At 30.1% G+C, this 21,782-nt stretch overlaps 3 protein-coding genes across 4 annotated transcripts; 1 reads left to right on the forward strand and 2 right to left on the reverse strand.

Annotated features, from left to right (window-relative positions):
• Positions 1–785: 785 nt before the first annotated feature.
• On the forward strand, positions 786–4,065 carry LOC107891556 (omega-3 fatty acid desaturase, chloroplastic-like). Of its 2 annotated transcripts, NM_001326788.1 has the most exon segments (8): positions 840–1,315; positions 1,423–1,512; positions 1,644–1,710; positions 1,809–1,901; positions 1,985–2,170; positions 2,907–2,987; positions 3,079–3,216; positions 3,666–3,842. In NM_001326788.1, coding segments are annotated over 8 exon segments (1,308 nt in total).
• Positions 4,066–4,175: 110 nt separating this feature from the next.
• Positions 4,176–6,279, reverse strand: LOC121214063 (uncharacterized). The gene is made up of 2 exons (XM_041087762.1): positions 6,105–6,279; positions 4,176–5,785 (listed from the first exon to the last, which is right to left on the reverse strand). Exon 2 carries the CDS (start codon positions 5,773–5,775, stop codon positions 4,333–4,335), a length of 1,443 nt encoding a protein of 480 aa, XP_040943696.1. The 5' UTR covers positions 5,776–5,785; positions 6,105–6,279; the 3' UTR covers positions 4,176–4,332.
• A 6,691-nt stretch (positions 6,280–12,970) lies between these two features.
• On the reverse strand, positions 12,971–15,087 carry LOC107892905 (trihelix transcription factor GT-3b). Its single transcript, XM_016817924.2, has 2 exons — positions 14,247–15,087; positions 12,971–14,160 (listed from the first exon to the last, which is right to left on the reverse strand). The coding sequence occupies exons 1-2, from the start codon at positions 14,532–14,534 to the stop codon at positions 13,669–13,671; spliced, it is 780 nt and encodes a 259-aa protein (XP_016673413.1). The 5' UTR covers positions 14,535–15,087; the 3' UTR covers positions 12,971–13,668.
• Positions 15,088–21,782: the final 6,695 nt, after the last annotated feature.

The following is a 21,782-nucleotide window of genomic DNA, read 5'->3' on the forward strand; positions in this document are numbered from 1 at the left end:
TTCATATGGTTATTTTTTATGACATGTCTAATGAAACGTTTTGAGTACTAGATTCGTCTAAAGATAGTGAAATACCTCAACTAGGAAGCAGATAGTATAACTTGTCTGCTTTGCCAATAAACTAGCTGCATGGGAACAAGAGCTTGCAAAGATCTAACGTGAACATTTTTCATGATTTCGACATCCATTTGCGGATTTGGTTTGCCAAAGAGATATCATGTCTTAACAAAGGTAGCATACCATTTTAACAATCATGCACTTATGTTTATTTAGCACGTGGTGCAAGGAAATGAGAAAGGTTAAATTGCGAAGGTCACGCAAAAGCACAGAATCCTAAGTACCATGATATGTATAAATATGTGTGTATTGCTATATGGCCACCCCTACAATGGAAGTTCCTGTCCATGAAAATGGAGGCAAGGAGCACCAGAAGGTTCAAGTCCTAAGCTAAAATCTATGAGATTTTAACCCAAGCCTGCCTACCACATAGCTACAGGCGCGAGAAGGTCCAAGTCCTAAGCTAAAATCTATGAGATTTGAACGCAAGCTTGCCTCCTGTATAGTTACATGCATAGGGAAACTGAAAAAACGATTCAGTGCAGAATCTACGGAGTCTGAGGTTCAATTTCCAAGTCGCAATATTTAAAAATAAGAAAGAAAAAAGAGAAGAAACGTCTCAACTCTTTAACAGGCTCTCATTTAGCCGTTTCTGCTATGAAACCCCCAGTAACCCTAAATATAATGCTCCTCAGTCTTTTACTTCCTAACCAAGTAACCTGCCAGGAACCTCTCAGTTTCTTTTTTTTTAAGAACCTTTGAGCTTTTTACCTGGGATTTTAATGGAGAGTTTTCTCATATCAAAATCTGGTTTAAAGCCTCTTCCTCGTATCTACATAAGACCCATAACTGGTCTTGTCCCAAGAAATTACTTCTCAAAGCCAAGATTTTTACATACAAGCAAGTGTTTTTCTGATCTAAAGGTGACTACACCATTGAAAGTTGCATCCGTAGAAGAAGATGAAGAAATAAATGAGAGAATGCATGGTATTAACAAGATTGGAGAGCAAGAAGAAGAGACAATATTTGACCCTGCAGCTCCCCCACCGTTTAACTTAGCTGATGTAAGAGCAACCATACCCCAGCATTGTTGGGTAAAGGATCCATGGAAATCTATGAGCTATGTTGTGAGGGATGTTGCTCTTGTTTTAAGCTTGGCTGCTGCTGTGGTTTATGTTAACAACTGGCTTGTTTGGCCTCTTTACTGGGTTGCTCAAGGAACCATGTTTTGGGCTCTTTTTGTTCTTGGTCATGACTGGTAATTCATACAATGCATTGGACACAACCTTCTTTAATTAGGCGTGTGACTGTCTCAATTTATATGTTTATTTTCTTTTCAAGGCTTAATTGGAATACATTGTGCAGCGGCCATGGCAGCTTTTCAAACAACCCCAAGTTAAACAGTTTAGTGGGGCATCTATTGCATTCTTTCATTCTTGTGCCTTACCATGGATGGTAAAATTTTGTCATAATGTTAAACTTAGTCCTCGATGTTTGCATTTTTTTGTTATTTTGTCCATTATTCTTTATCACATGAGTTTCCACGCCATAGTTGAATTCACTTTCATTATGATTAACTTTTACAGGAGAATTAGCCATAGGATTCATCACCAAAACCAGGGTCATGTTGAGAATGATGAATCATGGCACCCGGTTGGTTAAACTTTTCACTGATCTTTTATGGTGCTTGCTTGTTTGGTCTATTGCAACACCTTTGTTCTTCACCTAGTTTTTTGTGAATTTTATTACAGTTAACTGAGAAGACATACATGAGTTTGGATAACAATGAACTAACATGGCGGTTCAAGTTTCCTTTCCCCTTGCTTGTATATCCTTTCTACCTTGTAAGTGTTTATAGCTTGCTTGAGAAATTTGATCCTTGAGACATCCGAGTTATTACTGTCTGTTCTGTTGTTTTTAATTGCAGTGGGGAAGAAGTCCAGGCAAGACTGGTTCTCACTTTGATCCTAACAGCGAATTGTTTGTCCCAAGTGAGAGAAAAGATGTTATTACATCCAGCTTATGTTGGACAGCCATGGCTGCTATTCTTGTTGGTCTAGGCTTCACAATGGGTCCTATGCTGTTGCTTAAACTATATGGTGTTCCTTATTGGGTAGGTTTCAACTTTCTTTTGGGATATATTACGTCACTAACTATTAGTATTTTTTTTTGTTCATTTAACTATGAAAAATTATAATATAGTCACCTAAACTATTTAATTTTGTCATTTTTGTTACCAGCTAACCAGCAATGACAGCTTTTAAAATTAGGATAATAGCAACTTTAACTCTCATTTTACTCCTGTTCTAGAAAATCAAACCCTCAACATTTACACATTCTGTAATTTGGTCTTTTTGCGGTTTTGCTATGCTTTGGGACCCTTTCACCTAAAAAGCTAAAAAAAAGTTTATTAGCTAATTTTGATTAAAAATATACAAAAAAAATAAACATAAAAAATCCAAGATAATAATTTTCATCTTTTCTCATTCTTTTAAAATTAATCCTCAACGTCACAAAAAAAAACTGTAAAAGGAAGACCAAATTACACAATGTGTAAACATTGAGGATTAAATTCTTTTTGAATTAAGACTAAATTGACATAATTTATAAACATTGAGTATTAAAGTTGCTATTATGTCAATTTTACAAATTGCCACAATTAGCCAACTAGTGACAAAAAAGATAAAATTGAATAATTGGATGATCGTTTTGTAACTTTTCATAATTAAATGACCTAAAAAGAAATTTACTAATAGATGAATAATTACTTGTATAGTTTACCCTTCTTTTGGTCATACATATGTATTTACCAGTTATAGAATACAGCTTGACTTTGTTTTCAAGTTTAGATATTCGTAATTTGGTTGGATTTTGTAACATACATGCATCATCATGGTCATCAAGACAAACTTCCTTGGTACCGTGGGAAGGTATAATTCTCTTACCTTGGTCTAATGTGTTCTGTCTGTGAGAAGACATCTTTTTGGTTTATTTTGAACTTGACATTACAACATTCTGCAGGAATGGAGTTACATAAGGGGAGGGCTTACAACACTTGACCGTGATTATGGATGGATGAACAACATTCATCATGATATTGGAACCCATGTCATACACCATCTCTTTCCTCAGATCCCTCATTACCACTTAATAGAGGCTGTGAGTTCATCTCTTTAGTAGTTTTGGCTTGGGTAAAGATACTATGGAAGTCCCCGTATTAGGATTTAAATTGCATTTTGTCTTATTTACTCAAAAAATTGAATAAACTAGTCCCTTACGTTAAATCAAAGAGAAAATTAGTCATTTCAGTTAAAATTTCCATCTATTTCTATTGTTAAAATTGGCATGACTGATAGAATAACCAGATAGTTACATATGATACGCCACGTGTACCTCATGTTAATATATAGAGATGGATGAAATTTTTAATACGAGGACCACTTTGCTCTTTACTCTAACATGTAGGTATTAATTTACTCGTTTTTTAGTAAATGGGCAAAATGTAATTTAACTTCTAATACAAAGTCTCCGTGGTAGTTTTACTTTTTGGCTTGTGATATGCTCTTTTTTCTATTTATTTTATGTGTCCTAATGTTTTGGTCTCATAGACTAAGGCAGCTAAGCCGGTTCTTGGAAAATACTATCGGGAGCCAGAACGATCAGGACCTATACCTTTTTACCTCATCGGAGTTTTTATAAGAAGCTTGAAGGAAGATCACTACGTTAGTGACACCGGCGATGTTGTCTACTACAAAACTGACCCAAACATTTTCAAGTCAGCATGATGCTTCATAAAACTTCAAGCTTTTTGAACCGGACTCGGGTGCTTAACCATAAGAGATCTAAGCACTGAACTTTGTATGGCCATGGTGAGTACCATGGTCATGTGGTACTTACACTATAAGTTATGAAGTAGAATTAACAAGAGAAATTGAATATGGTGAGGCATATAAGTGGGGGTATATCAGTATATCTATCTATCTATCTATCTATCTATATCAGCATTCTACTACTAAATGAAACTGTATGTTTTTATTGTTTTACAAGAGAAGCAGTAATTACTTAAAGACAATTAACACATTTATTGCTTAATTGAATCCTATGGAACATGAAAGAAGAGAAAAACACTTTAAAGTCTCTTAGATTTCATATTTGAAGACTTGGAAGAGATGTTTGGGGGTCAAATACTTAATCTGGTTTCATGCAAATTACAGACATGTTGAAAAAAAAAATAATGGTTTCATGATGCAGCTTTAGGCATAGAATGTATATTTTCTACCTTCGCCGAGGTAGTTGAATCAACTTTCCTTCCTCCGTCAAAGGTGGCCAATACAAATTCATGATTTCAGTAGCAGGAGTAGATGAATTGATCGTCACTTCAGGCTCTTGCCTTCCTTGCATGCCATAGTCCATGTCTTGATTGACTTGGTCTTTGGAATTCAATGGCATTTCACCTGCAAGATCTCTTGCATCAGAGGGTGTTGGCATATTTGGCTCTTGCGTTCCAGGCATGCTATGGTTCGTGTTTTGATCGATGGAACTCGATGCCATTTCACCTGCAGCATCTCTTACATCCTCGGGTGTTGGAATGTTCAGCTCTTGCCTTTCTTGCATGCTACGGTTCGTGTTTTGATCGATGGAATTCGATGCCATTTCACCTGCAGCATCTCTTACATCATCTGGTGTTGGAATATTCAGCTCTTGCCTTTCTTGCATGCTACGGCTCGTGTTTTGATCGATGGAACTCGATGCCATTTCACCTGCAGCATCTCTTACATCATCAGGTGCTGGAATATTCAGCTCTTGCCTTTCTTGCATGCTACGGTTCATGTTTTTATGGACTTGATCGTCGGAGCTCGATGGCATTTCACCTGCAGCATCTCTTGCATCAAAGGATGTTGTCATATTCAGCTCTTGCCTTCCCTGCATGCTACTGTTCATGTTTTGATAAACTTGATTAGTGGAACTCAATGGCCATTCACCTACAGCATGTCTTGCATAAAAGGGTCTCTGTATATTCGGTTCTTGCCATCCCTGCATGCTTCGGCTCATGTTTTCATAAACTTGATTAATGGAACTCAATGGCTGTATACCTACAGCACAACTTCCATAAAAGGGTATTCGAATATTCGGCTCTTGCCTACATACTTGATTGTTGGAAATTGGTGGCCCTTGCCTTCCCTGCATCCAATGGTTCATGTTCCAATTGACTTGATTATTGGAACTCAATGGCCTACCTATAGCACCTCTTGCACAAAACGGTGTCCAAACATCCATCTCTTGTCTGCCCTGTAAGCTTTGAGTTGACACGGAACGTCGTCGTTGACCAGAACTAGATTGACCATATGACGCTGTTGAAGGTCGGCCCTTTCCGATCCGAGCATCTTTCAGCATCTCAACAATTGTAGAACAATCAGAATTAATAGCACACTCAATTGCAGTAGCTCCATCTGAAGTGGAAACTCTAACAACATTGGCCTTAAAATTTCCAACTATATACTCCACCACTTTTGGACTATTAGTCATTGCAGCAATCATCAATGGTGTCCTCATCAAAACCTTAAGCTCGTCCTTAGACCCAGTTAATGGGAAACACCGGAAAGGAATTTCGGCATCGATATCATATGTTGAACTACAGAGGAGGCGACCGAAATATGTCACGTTGTCCAAGATAATTGCTTGAACCAAATCTGAATAAGAATCACTTACCATCTCCATACAGTCTTGTCTGCAACATTTCAATGTAAAAGGATTTCATATCATTAACACAGAAAACACATATAATAGGAAACAAGATCAATATCAGCTAAACTAGGATTCCAAATGCTATTCTTTTTAAAAATTGAAGATCATGCAGTAACTATTAAACCAAGAAGAGACAAAAAGAACTTCAAAAAAATCATCCAAGAAAACAACATACATATATATATATGAACAATGGTGCAATAAAAGTTGGGTTTTCTTGTACAAGAAGTAAAGATCAAGAATCAAAGCTTTTGAAACAAGAAAATGGATGCAGAAGAAAGAAAACAGCAAGGCTTACTTACATGATTCACGTTCAAAGAACTTGAAAAGAGTGAAAGACGGACTGTACAATCACCTTTGGAACAGACAAGTTGGTAGAGATACGCCGAGGCAAAAACAAAACAGAGTGTGTGTGTTTAAATATATATATATATTCTTGAGATTGGAGTTGGAATTTAGAAATTGAGAGCTTTTGTTTTGTTTTATTTAGAATAATATCAAAAAGGGAAGGCAAAGTTGTTCATTTATATATGTTATTATGACTTGATTGTTTATCTGTTGGAATTTGGATTAAAAACGAAATAAGAATGTTTAATGATCATGTTTTTGCATGTGGGACGTAGAAAATATACTTATGTGATAATTTTTTTTAAGTATAATAATTATTTTATGAAAATAGTTTAAGTGCCAAAGCTCGTTTAAAAGTTTGTTTATTGACTCGTTTATCTAATAATGATATTTTCTTATAAAAATTCTATTAGTATATATTAATAAAATTATATTGGTTTGTATTTTTTTATAATATAATTATTAATATTTATATTTGACTATTTTATATCTAATCAATGTGTGTATTTATTGTTTGTTTGTTTATTATTTATTAACATTGTTCATGACCATGTTCGTAAATATTAAACAAACGAACATGAACACATAATTTTAAATAAATGAACATGAACAAAAATTTGAAATTCTTAATGAATACAAACTGAAACGAACAAGTTTAAAAATAAACAAACGAACATGAATAGAGGTTTGTTTGTTCAAGCTCGGTTCATTTACAGCCCTATTTGGGGTTGAGAAAGACTACAAGGTGCATAGAGTTCCATTGGACCAGGGCTAACAAAATTTTAGGCTCAATTGATAGGTTCGGCCCAATCCGAAAAAAATGGGTTTAAATTTTTGTCTAAGTCTGACTTGGATAAAAATGTTAAAATTCAGGGCCATATTAATTTTTTTTTACTTTTTTATATAAAATGTTAAAAAAACATAATATATCAAAAACACTAAAAACATTAAAATAAAATATTTCCCAACAAATTAAAAATAAATTAAAAAATTATACTTAAATAACATTAACATAGGTGCAACTAAATAAGCAAATGCCTTTAAAATAATAATAAAATTAACAATAAAACAAGAGTTATACAATATTCAAACAATAACAATATAATAGTGAAATGACAGCAAAATGGTGGAAAATAGTGGGAAAACAACAGCAAAATAGTATTTTTTTTTTTTGCAAAGTCGGGCTGGGCCCAAAAAATAATACCCGCAACCCAACTCATTTTCTAAACAGACCTTATTTTTTTGCTCAAGTCTATTTTTAGGGTTTATATTTTTACCCAAACCCTTTCACCTTTCGAGTGGACTTTCAGATCGAACCGAGTGACCCAACCCATAGAAAATTCTATTGGTGCATATATTGATACGAAACTAAACAAAGTGTGTATATCAAGATTGAAAATTGGAATTTAAAATGACATTAACATAAATTTAGTCTTTTTAACTTTTATTTATTTTATCATTTTGATCTTGATTTTTTTATTGTTTTGACTCTTAATCTTCAAATTTTAGTAAAATTGTTTTGTTTTGAATGAAAAAGTTGATTTGTTTTGAATGAAAAAGTTGATAAAAATTCGACAAACTAAAATTCATGAATTAAATCGCAAATTTAATATAAAATTTAACACATTATAATTGTTTTATATAAAATTTAACACTATTAAGAAAATGAATAAAAATAAATAAAATTGGATAATCAAAATAATTTTTATATATAATTTATTTTTATTATTTATTATTTTGAATAATACTACTTTATATTAATTATATAATATAAAACCATATTGAATATAGTAAAAATCTTATAACTATATACTATTTGAAATTTTTTATTATTATAATATTAAAATTAAATTAATTAATATAATTTAATTTATGTTCAATAATTTGAATAATAAAAATAACTTTACATTAATTACAGTAATTAAAAGCACTTTTTGTAAAAAATAATTAAAAAATTAAATTCATAAAAGCACACACTAGGCATACTATATTAGAAACTAATACAATTATAAAATCAAAAGTATATATAAATCAATTATCTGAATCACCTTTGCGTACGCAAGGATGAATATTTTGTAGCTTAGAATTATTAGAATGAGACATGGTTTTGGCGATTTCTCTAGAAGATCTGTTTAAACAGTAAAAAGATTTGAGTAAAAATATAGGTTCGAAAAATGAGTTTGAATAATATTGTCTAATTTTTAAATGGATTAGGCCTCGGGTAGGATTTTTTTTTTGCACGGGCTCGACCCGATCCGAATAAACTATTTTGCTACCATTTCGCTATTGCTTTGCTACAATTTCGTTATTATATTGTTACTATTTTATTGTTTTTTTGTTAATTTTTCTATTATTTTAGAGGCATTTGTTTGCAAAGTTGTAACTATTTTAGTATCATTTAAATATAAAAACTTTTTTAAATGTATTTTCAATTTGTTGAGAAATATTTATTTTAATATTTTTAGTGTATTTGATGTATTATATATTTTTAATTTATTTTTACAAAAACATAATCTAAAATTATTTAATATATGCGAACTGAGTCAAGCTTGAGTGTAACTTTTTTAATCTAAATTGAACTTGAGAAAAAAATTAAACTTTTTTTTTTCAAATCAATCCTGTGCTTAGAAAACAAACCTAATATTTTGTATCTACTTGCGCCCATGATTAGGTCTACTTAGAATATATATATATATTTGTTGCCTAAATATATAAATATATATAATATAAAGTAAATTTTGTTTTCTACTACCAAATTGTCGTCCAACATTTTGAAGTTTTGTGTGGAGACTTGGTTCATATGTTTATTAATTATACGTCATCATTATAAACTAATTAGCTACCCTCTTGACTTTCTAGCATCCCAAACATTCCAAAGATACGATCAAACGTAGAATAAGTTGGCCAATTTTAATATAAAATTTATATAACATAAATTATTCATGTGTTAGAATTTATATAAGTATAAAATATATTAAATATATTCGATTAAATCTTAATTCAGTTTGTATCGGTATTGTTATTGGTGTAAGAGGATGTGAGTTTGAATATATTGAAGTATATTATTATACTCTTATTTTTAAAAATGGTACTTTTTGGGGGCCGAAATTAAATTATATATTTTTACGGTAGTAAAAATACAATTTTACTATTTTAATAGTCTATGTTTTTATAATTTTTAAAAGATTAAATTAATTTTTTATTATTTTAGATGTTAAAATGTAATTTTATCATTACTAATTCAAAAATTACAAATTATAAAAAATTCTGAGGTCAGGGTCCCTGTCAACCAAAGGCGAAGCTAAAGGGGCTGGCAGGGGCCTCGACCCCTCATAAAATGAAAAATTATTATTTAGACCCTTTAAAAAATTTTAAAAATTTAAATTAGTAAAGATAAAACTGCAACTTGCCCCTTCCTAAAAATTATAAAAATATGATTTAATCCTTTAAAAATTATAAAAAAATAGACTATAAAAAATTAAAATTTCATTCGACCCCTAAAAAATTATTCTGAATTCGCCCCTGCTATCAACCCTGACTTAATAATGTAATTAAAATATTTTAAAATTTAAAATTAATTTAAAAGAGGATGATGAGTGCAATTAAGTCTAAGTTTTAGGTTAGGTCTCAACCACAAAAACCTATTGCTGGATTACGTTCTCCAATATCCATCTTCGTTGATCGACCATAAGTGAAACCATTTGAAAATAAAACGAAGAAGATAGTCAAAGAACACAGTAGAATTAATTGTCTGGCTTTTGAATGCCGCAAAACACGACATGATCTGTCTATGATGATGTAATGTGTGAGGTAGTGGAATAACTGTTGCTATTGCAATATCATGATCTTTTGCGTTCACACTTTTTCATATTTAGACTCTCTTTTACTCCATCTCGACTTAAAATTGATGTATACACACTTATTATTATACTACATGTAAAATTAAAATATATGTAAAAGGGGTTACACCTTCTCTCGAAAAAATAATTTCATTAATATTATTTAAGATTGACTATTCTGAAAACCCTATTTTTACCATAATCAGGAGCCTAGAGAAGAGAACTCAATTGCAGATAATTTGGCTAAGTCAGTTCATACTAGAAGCCTCCTTTATTGATCTAGTTTAATTACTTTCTAATTTTAATTTTTCACAAAAATATATATGTAAAATTTTAAATTAATTTAATATTTTTATTATATTAATTAAAATATTGTTTTTATTAATATTTGCGATTTATTAGTTAAAATATTTTTTTATAATACGAATAATCAAATATTTTTTTATTCAAAATTTGATATGCATAATTCACATCAATTAAACCGACGATAAAAATATTAATTATATAAAAAAGTGATGTGAGATATAATAAAAACATAATTATTATAAAAATGAAACACGCAACAATATTTAAATCTTATGATTTATCATATAATAACCTTAAATATAAAAGAAAAGCAATAATAAAAAAGGGGTTATAGCTACCACAAAAAAACAATACTCCAAACTTGGCAGGTTTATATGATAGCTAGCTTGCATGTAAATGAAATATCATCCTAAACCAAAGCATAATAACATGAATCTTAAGCAAAGTAAAGGAAAATCAACTTTAATTATCTTAAATAAATTATAAGAAAAAAGGGTTATTTTTATGTTTTATTTAGAAAAACTTTGTGAATTAATTTTATGGAGGGATTTTGTGATGTTTACAAATAATCGTAGACATTCAGGGTTTTTATAAAGTTGGGTGATAAAATTCTATCATATATAAGTATTGACCTTAAAAGAAAAAGCTTGTCAATTGATCTTATGGAGGGATTTTGTTATCTTTTCAAATAATCGTAGATATTCAGGGTTTTTATAAAGTTGGGTGATAAAGTTCTATCATAAATAAGTATTGACCTTAAAAGGGTTTTGTCTTCTAATTAACTCTATGAAGAGCTTGAGTACTTGAGGTTGTCTAAGAAGGTGACAAGTTCAACAAAACGCGAGTGACTCGTCATCGTGCATGGTACGCACCCACCTACCAAAGAAATGTAAACATTTGGGGTTTGAACCAAAGGCGAATCCTTATGGGGCCTAGGGGTCCTTGGTTGCCTAAAATTTTGGGATATTTTAATTTTTCTCTTGAAATTTCTATAAAATTTTAATTAGGTCCCATTAAAATTTTGAAAAATCTCATTAATTTCACAAAATTTTGAAAAAAGCTCCTAAAGTTTTTGAAAATTTTACTAACCCCAAAATTTAGTCTCAGGATCCACCACTAGTTTGAATCCATGCTCTTATATATGATATTATTGGGCATCTATGCTACCACTTAATCTAGCAGGGAGGCCAAATCTTTTTGGAGAAGTTTTTGAAGTGTCACCCAACAAACTTCTCAACATGTCAATATTATTCTCAGTTGTGGTTTTGTCACCTAACTCCATGGAGAGCATAAGTGATTGAGGCTACCTAAAGAGGTAGCAGATTTAACAAAGTGGGAGCAACTTGTCAGACTAGACTATGTGTAGCGCACAACCACCTATTGTTACCACTTAATCTAACACCTTGCCAACTATGAATGTCGTGGACTATTACATGCACAACACGTGGAACTCCTTTAATTTGCTTCACCAAATACATGTGTGGTCCTACCAAGATTATATCGATCGCATCACCACTTATCTAGAAGGCTAACACTCGCTCACACCTTACACAATAATGACTTTACCAACTGTGACTTCAGCACCAAGTAACTCCCCATCAACTATAAACTTTACAAACAAATACATGCATAACATGTTAAACTGCTTCGCCAAAGATAAGTGTCGGGTTACTCTTAGCATGTATTACATGTAGGATCCTATCAAATCTATATCAATTGCATCGTCATTTATCTAGAAGGTTAGCATACTCTTTGAATAGCTAACCAAAATAAAATAGATGCAAACCATGTGTCAAGACTCAAGGTCAAGAAGAGATTACCCTCTCCTATAAATATTCATCCTTGACCTTTATGCATTATACACCCTCCTCTTCCTCTTACTATTCTCAACACTTTGCCATCATGATATCCACCATCCTCCACCTCTTATCTCTTTCCCCTCAACAAATTTATATTACATTTATAACTTCAAATTGAGCATGCATATGCATGGCCCTTATCTTGAAATGTACCCATGAAACAATATCCACGGACCAGCCTAACAAGCCAAATCATGAAGGCCAAACAATAAATCACTAGAATTCATCAAGAAAAGAGAGGAAAAAAAAAACGAATACATCACGAAATTTATGTTTATACCACATGGAAATCTTGTTCCTCGTTTAGTTCCCATTATGCTTCCTTTTTCATATTTGAAGGTGGTAGTTAGCTAGGCATAATGGTAGATATAACATAGATAACCCAAATGTAGTGATCCATTTGTTATCATTATCCTACCACTAACACATAATATATTTAACACCTTGAAATGTGAAATCCTAAAGTTAATTATTGTTCAAAAGATCCTCATCATTTTAGAAGCATTAATTTTCATATCAAATTCATCCATTAATTAGGGGCTATTCCAAAGTTATTTTTCTTGTTTTTTAATAATTAAGTTGGTTAGGTTTAGTGCATGCATATTTATATAAGTAATATATAGCTTTCAACACAATAAATTTTATATATATATCATTAATATTTCAACAAGTTGATGGTTGAATTTAGCAATATTATATAGACATAACAAATATAAACATATACATATAATTATTTGCAGTGGTAAATAATTACCCTAATGCTAATTATCAAATTTTTTTAATAACCTCATTATAAGTTCTGATTATATCTGCTCTTTTTGATACATTAATGCCTAGAATTACCTATAGTCTCTCTCCAACTCATAAATAGGATAATACGCTTTCAGCGCACTCGAACCTACCTCCTCCCGTATTACCAACTCTTAAACATGAAGCAATGTACAAATCACCCAAATAAGTAGCAATAGTCTCGGCTTTTAGGCTAACCACGAGAACACTTATCCAAAACTACTCCAGCACCCGCTAGTCCTTCTCTTACTCTATAAAACCTCAAACCATCAAAACCATTACTAACAAAATGGATCATTACCAATAGTGTCCACTATGAATCAGTGAATTGTTCCATTACAATAGAATATTTAGTTTTGACTTAGCAGTATCTATAACACACTTGTTTGTGGATCGGATGCTATATAGATTGTTTAATTCCTTTACCTACACCAAAGATTTCTAGACCTAGTTGGAAAAGATTTTTATTCATGGTGCTTTTGAAATGTGCACCTCGTAATGGTAACACAATGAAAAGGAAAATAGCAATATTAAAAAAAAAAAACACTAAAAGCTCTCTTTTACTTGCAATGGAAGACTCGGGTTTGCAAAAGAGATCATCAAGCTTCCTTCCATGATTTTCTTATCCGTTACCATTAGATACAAGTATAACATGAACCGATGGTGATTAGTACATGAGTAACAGATAAAATGAAAGGAATAGGACAAATTACCTCTCAAAATAATCACTTCATGTGATCATCTCTTGTAAGCTTGTTCAATAGTGTTGTTACAAGAGCATCAATTCTCTCAGACCTAGCTTCTTCCCTTATTCTTCTTTGTTCTTCCTTTTCCCTCCACCTTATATCCATCATTACCCTTTCATTCTCCAATGCTTCCATTGTCCTTCTCCACTCCATTTCTTTCAATCTCCTTTCATTTTCCCTCACCTCCAATGCTTCCCTCCATTGTATCTCCAATTCCAATTGTTGTCTCATGAAACACTTTAAAATCTCCTTTATATCATTACCATCATTTATACTTTCGCTAGGACTTCCACTAATGCTTACACCCTTTTTGCCTTTCTCCTTCCCCCTATACCTACCCTTATCTTCTTCCTCATCTGAACATAGCTTCTTTGAAGTAGTTTGTTTCCTTGCCGAGAATATGGCCTGCAAGTCATTATAAAACGGGAACTGTTGTTGTCTCTTAGCTTCTTCTTCCACCATTTCACATCCCTGAATTAGTGATATATATATAAGTAATAGCCTAATAGGGTTTCGTTAACCTAGTAAAGGGTTAATTAAATCAAATATTTGGTTACCTTGTATCGAGTAACGAGGTTTTTCCACTTGCACTTGCACTGTTCAGCGCTACGATTATAACCCTTTTCTTTCAACCTGGTAGAGATAAATTCCCAAAGCTGCTTGTTCCTTTTGGTTTCCATGAAACTTGGGTCCAGCTCTGCTCTGATCATTAAAAACTCCTTCGTCTCTTGAATACTCCATTGAGGGAGCCTATCAACATCAACGTTAACATTCATAGCCTGTTGCTGGTGTTGTTGCTGGTGATGTTGACGATGATAATACTGATGGTGATGTAGTCCTTCCATAAACAACTACGACACGCAAACAAAGAAAAAACCACACACACACAAGAATACAAGATCAATAATAACTTCCTTTTTTTTTTGCTTTTGCACCCACTGAAAGAATTATTGGTTCACAAAGAAACAGAAAACAAAAAAGTAGCAATTATTTATATGGAGATGGTGTGAACTGCAAGTATGAACCCTTCCAGAAAGATCATCAAAGAGAAAAAAAAAACCTGAAGAATTCTATATGAAAGAAAGGTGGGTTGATGATAGATAGATCATGGATTTTGTTATAAGCTTAGGTATACGAGGCGGCTTCGTTCAGATTCAAGGAAAACGAAGAAACTAAAGAAAGCTTTTCATTTCTTCACTCATTCTATCCATTTCTCAATACCCAAACAGTCTCTACTCTCTCGGTCCCTATCTGTCTACGCGGAAACACACTCTCTTCTAGTATCTTTTTCTTTCAATTTTGTATTTATAAATATTATATAGGTTAGGATGATAAGAATTTTTTTTTGACTAATTTATAATTTATTTATTTTTAAGAAATGAATTGAAATTGAATAGAATATTAAGTTCCGGTTCAACAATTGGCTGATAGCTATTGTTAATTGTATGTCGATATAATTGTAAACTATATTCTTACTGATAATTATGTCATATTCTGAATAAATTTGTCAAGTAGCATATTTCAATTAATACATAGTTGTATAATAAATTATTTTATATTAGTAAATTGAAAATATATTAAGAGTACATAAATATTTAAGAAATAGTACATATCCAAACAAATAAAAACAAATATTTAAGAAACACGAAACTAGTAGTGATCTCATTACAAACTTTTGTCATTTCATTACTACTCATACGCTCGATTTCTTGAGTGAAAATGCATTTGGCATCCGAAAATGCTTCGAGAGGAATAAAATCCAGATATGCATCTATGACCCTAAATGTTGGGTCAAAAAATTTACTTAATCTGATGTAGTTATGTAATGCAAATGCATAGAAAGAATTAACTTTAATGGATAAAATCATATTGTAAATGAATCTCAGTGGAGGGTTTTTTTTTTTGAGATTTACTTTGAATTTTGGAGGTGAAATTGAAAATGGGAGAATGGAGGCTATTGATACATTGACACTCCTATTAGGTTTGAAAGCATGTGATAAAGGGGGTAATATTTTAGTAAGTATGGTTAGATATGTTATTCCACATATCTCATTCCCAATCAGTTGTGAAAAAAGTTGTCCATCATTGCATTTTTTGTTTTAGAGGTTTTAATTCAACAAGCTCTTGCAAACCTCCAGTCACCAAACATTACAATTAGAGGGTTTGACTACTCAATCTTCCATTTGTACCCAAATCATCTAAAATTTATCAAACACTCTAAAAATATTTGGGTCTAACTTAATTTTATTGGTTCGAATAGGTTGAATTAACCATTTTCAAAAATTTTGAAAAAAAAATATTTTTTTACCAAAAAATTTAAGGTTTTTTAACCAATTTATATTTATATTATAAAAAATTAAAAACTAAATATAAATAGAATAAAAATAATTTTCAATTTGTTTTATTTTAAGAGTGTGATATATATATCCTATTACGTATAATAAAAAATAAAAATCAAATATATAAATAAATGATTACTCTTTTTATGTATAATATTTTTTAGACATAATAATAAATTTAACTATCAATGTTTACATTTTTTTGTAAATTTGGCCCTTATTCTCTTTTTTTTTTAGTTAAATTTAGCTTTTAACTTTTTAAAAAAGAGTCAAATTGTTTTTTTAACGGAAATAATGACTAAAACATTTTTTTAACGTTGTTGGAGTGACAAGTTGCATGGCAGCCCATGTACACATCATGCTAACATAACATGATTTGTTTTATATATCACGCTAACAAATAATTCAAAATCTATAAAAAATCAAATTAAAATTAAAAATATATAGAAATTTCACAAGAATTAAAAAAATTTAGCATAAAGTGCACGTGAATTGCCATGCAAGTTGTGTTTAAAATTTTAATATTTTAGTTAGTATTGTTGTTTAAAAGATATCATTTCAACTCTTTTCTAAATGGTTGATGATCAAATTTAGCTTAAACAAGAATAAAAATCGAAGTGATAAAAAATATAAATGTAAATGTGAAGAATAAATTTAATAGTATGCCTATTTTTTATATTATAAACAATTAAATCTCAGTATAAATTAAATAAAATAGAGTTAATTTGGTTCAACAATAGCGATAGTTTATCTTATGATTGTTTTTCTAAAAGGTGGATGATAGCAAACCAAACACTAGGGTTCCAAGGAATTTTTGGTTGTTTCTCATTACTCATCTATTTAATATTTAAAGCATTAATATGTATTATATTAATAATAGCTATTGTCAATTACGAGAGTTAAGTGATATGGTGAGAGTTTTTTTTTACCTTAATTAGTAATTCAGAGTTCGATTCTCGTTTTGGGTATGGAGCAACTTTAAAATTCGTGCCCAATATTTATCCATTTAATAAACTTACAAAATGTAAAAATTAGTTACTGAACTCGTTCCAATAGATGCTTTGAGAAACTAAAAGGAAATGGCTTTAATATTTAAATTTGGATATATTATATATGGATTTATATATAATAGTATTAATATTTAATTTTTTTATCCTAATTTGACCTTTAATTTTGTTTTAATGTTCACTTTAGTGTTTAAAGTTTTTAATTTAATTCTTGAAATTTTTGTATGAATTTTGTACTTAAATTTAAAATCTAAATTCAACTTATATAATATACTTATTGTCCCATTTGCGTACACGTGGCGTCACGCTGACGAACTGGAAAATCTTACTGGGATTGCTGGTGGGGGGCATTGTTCTCTGCAATTGCGAATTCTTTACAGGATTTTGATTTTAATTTAATTTAATTTCAACATTTCACTTATCATTAAGCCGATGGTGTCCCACGTGTAAAATTTCCCATTATCACCACCCACGTGGCACGCATGCAATAAAAGATCCACTAGCCTATGGTACTTCACGGTTTATGTCAATGTTGTTGAAATAGGTTTAACTTTAATTGTATGCATAAATTATTATATTTTAATTATATATTTTTTAAAATTAATATTTTCCACACATAAATATTAAAAATGTACTTTTAATAATAAAAATATTGTAAAATATGAATTATTTAAATATTATATTTTAATACTATAAAAATACTATATTACCTTGCTTCAAAATTTTAATTCAAAATTAATTATTGATTTGTCTAAAATTGAGGTAACATTATTTAAATTTTTATTTATTATATCTTATTATTTTATTTTATAAAAATATTTTAATCTACGATTATTTTCTTTTCATACTTTTATTTGATTAATTTTTATCATAAATTAATTATTATTTGCATATTATTAAGAAAAGTTGGAATAGCTTTTATTCTTTGTGACTTATTAATTATTTAAACAATTTCTTTAACTTCAATTTTTCTGATTTTCTATAATTTGTATTTTTTAAAAGATAAACTATTTTTAGAGTCACTAAATTATTAATAAGTTTACGTTTGAGTCATCTAACTTTAAAATAATTACAAAATGATTACTAAACTATTTGAAAGTTTTCATTTAAGTCATAGAATTGTTAAAACCATTATTGTATGACCTTCTTTATTCGCATCGTCTACACCAATTGAAAATTATTTTTCCCTTTCTCTTTTATAGTTCATTTAAAAAAAAAACAACAACTTTGAAAACGTCAAACAACTTTCTAATCTCATCTTTGATATTGACTGTCAAATCGAATTGAATTTAAAGTATGCTTATCTTCTCGTCAATGGGAACTAATCCACTGTATCAATCATTAAACATTCTTTTGGAGCTAGCTAGCTAGACTCTTTTTTTTAAGAAAAATTTAACAACCCAATAACTTAAATAAAATTTTTAAATGATTCGGTAATTTAAATAAAAACTTTCGAATAGTTTAATCGCCCTTTTGTAACTTTTAAAGTTTTTTTTATACAAATAATCCTTTGAAGTTTTATTAAATCATTGACTTGTCCATATATGAACTGAAAATTAATGTAAAAGGAAATTAACAAACCGGATTATTAACCCATGATTCACACGTATAAGCTTACTTGACCCATTTTAGTTCTAGTCCCCTTTCTCAGGTATTATTTGATATCTGACTTCGGCAGCGAAATTAGATTTTCTTTTTTGAGAAATCGAAATTAAATATAATCTTGTCATTTTAATAGTCTATATATTTATAATTTTGAGAGAATTAAATTAATTTTTTATTATTTTTATTATTAAATATAATCTTGTCATTTTAATAGATATATATTTTTATTTATTTTTATTAATTTAAAATTTTATAATTTTTAAAAAGATCTAAATAAAAAAAAAATTCATCTTAGGGAGGCCAGCCCCCTCCTCCATTGTCTGACTTGAATAACAATATGACACATCATCGTTAATAAAAAAATAGTAGAGAATTTTTAAATAAATACTAATAATATATTTTTTATGCTTTTTTTAGGGTGCAATTTATCTTATCACTTCACTCAATATTTTAAACTTAAAAGCTTGAAAAAAAATATAATAATTATAACTAATATTTAATTATGTTTGAATAAAGTTATTACTATTTATTAATCATGTACTATTTTTATTTTACCCAGGCCCGAAGGAAGGGGCAAGTAGAGACTTGACACCTCAACATGGAAATTTGTTGCTTTAGTTCCTCAAATGTATAAGAATTTTAAGTTAATATAAGAAAAAATTGTAGTTTGATCTCTCAAAATGCTAGAATTTCAATTTAGTCCATTTGAAAACTATCAAAATATAAACCAATATATGAGTGAAATTGCATTTTAGCTTTCATCAAAATATATAACTTAATTAATTTCGATCCTTATAAAAAATTCTTACATTGCCCCTATTTTATCTAATAATAAAGTATTGTGTTGTTATTTACTGGTATTACCTGAAAATCGAGGTAAATTTGAAGAAAATGTCGTTTTTAAAAAGTAATTAAGAATTTATGCTGATTTTAGAGAGAGAAATAAAAAACACGTCCAGCAGGAAGCGTTTTCTACTGACGTTTTTGAGAACGTATTTTCTTTAATAACTTGACACATCAGCTCTTTTAATTAGATAATGTTAATAGTTTAATCCTTTAGTCATAGGAGAGGAATACTAACACCTAATCATCTCATAAAAAATACTAATATATCAAGTTATTAAAGAAAATATGTTTTTTATTTTCCTCCAAAATCAACCTATTCTCTTCGTTATTGGTTATTTATCCTGAAAACGATATATACCCCACGATACATTAAATGTAGAATAAATGATAATTCAATGGGATACAACTACATCTACAATATGAACAAAAAGAGTATCTATCCGTGGGCGGAAATTTTATTTTAAGGTTGAAAAGAGGAAGATTTTTCATTTGACATTTCTTATTTTTGGTCCCTTTTGTTTTATAAGAAGTCAAATATAGAATTTGTCCAATTTACTAGCTACCTTATTAAATACTATACCAGTTTATATAGTAATAAATATTATGTAATTATATGATATATTAATTTTATTCAAAAGGACTTAGTGGAAGAAATCCCCTAAGAGTTGGACCATTTATTGATTGAAGATAGTGGTAGAGGCTAAAGGATGTCAGGTAGGTAGTTGTGCACTGAGACCGGAGGATTGTAGGGTTATTTGAAACTCTGAAGAATCTCGATGAGCAGTAAGGATGGAGGGTAAGGTTTGTTAAGGATTTAGGCTAAGAGTTGCCAATTCCCACACTAGTCTTTATCTGATGCAAAGAGGAAAAATGAGTTCAGGAGAAGGTTAAATTACAATTAGGGTTTGTTTGCTAATTAGTATTGTTTAGGACGTTTTAGTTTCCCTTTTTAAATTGTTATTTTTTAGGAAGTTGATTTTATTTTAGGAGCCTAAGGCATCGCCCATCCGGTCTGCTGCTTATTTGACCGCTGGACGAGATAAAAGGGCTTTAAAGCATTGTTTAGTCTTTTCAATTTTTTAATAAATGCATTTGGTACTTTATTAAAAAAAACACAAATTTAAGTGAATTATCACAAAATAAAAATAAAAATAATCGAAGCATAAAGGATAAACAACACCCATTGTCACTTTTGTTTACCTCAGTTATATTTTAGTCGTTTACATTATCGTGTTGTAAAATTTTAGTTTCTAAACCGTTAATTATTGTTAACGGTATAACGATAAACTGATATGGCACGTTAAATCATCATTTCAAACAAAAATTTGAGGTTAAATTATACAACCGGTCTCCATATTTTTTCGTTTTGAGCAAAAAAAATTATGTTTTTTAAATTTTCTTTTAACACATCTAGAAGTAGAATTGATGGTGAAAAAAAAGCAGGAAACCGAAAGTCATCATTACTTATAACTAAAACCCATAAAGCCTTAACATGTTTTTTTTTATTCATTATTTTTTATGTAAATTTTAAACTACCCTACAACTAGACTTAGATTATTAATCGGATTAAGTTGAGACTAGGTGAATGTAAATTTTTTATTACATTTTACCGGGCGGGATCTTCCACACCTCCTGGCTTAGCCAATGGTATGATGTGCCGTGCCTCTTGACACGAGGAATGTCAAATACTTGGCTTGCATTAGAAAAACATTGTTAATAAATTTTCTAATAAAAAGTTTTAAATAATTAAATAAAATAATTTATATGAGTTTAAAACAATTTTTTAAGACTATGATTGTTAAATATTTTTAATTATTATTTGAATAATAATTTGATAAAATACACTAACAGTCCAATGGATCTCACTAGAAAAAAAATAGTATGAATTTATAGAGTATAAAGAGTTAACTATTTAAACTAAAGTTTTATGCTTTGAGAACCAAAACAGAATATTTAATAAAATATTAACAGCAGTACTCAGCAAAACAAGAGACAGTTAAATCGCATAAATAAATATCATAAATAAAAGAAATATCTCGATAATTTTAGAGAACTGAATTAGACCTATCCATGCCGCCTGGCCCGACGGCCCGCCTGAAATATGGGAGGGTTCAGGTAAAAATATAGGTCCGAAATATGGGCTTGGGCAAGAAAATGAGGTCCGTTTAAAAAATGGGCCGAGCCTCGGGCACCACTTTTTTAGCCCGGGCTCGGCCCGGTCCGGCTCGAATATAATAAATATATATTTTTTATTTTTATTTTTTAATTTTAAAATACTTTTAAAATATTTTTTTAT

Source organism: Gossypium hirsutum, chromosome D01 (genome assembly GCF_007990345.1).
Source record: "Gossypium hirsutum isolate 1008001.06 chromosome D01, Gossypium_hirsutum_v2.1, whole genome shotgun sequence".
Lineage (NCBI taxonomy): Eukaryota > Viridiplantae > Streptophyta > Magnoliopsida > Malvales > Malvaceae > Gossypium > Gossypium hirsutum.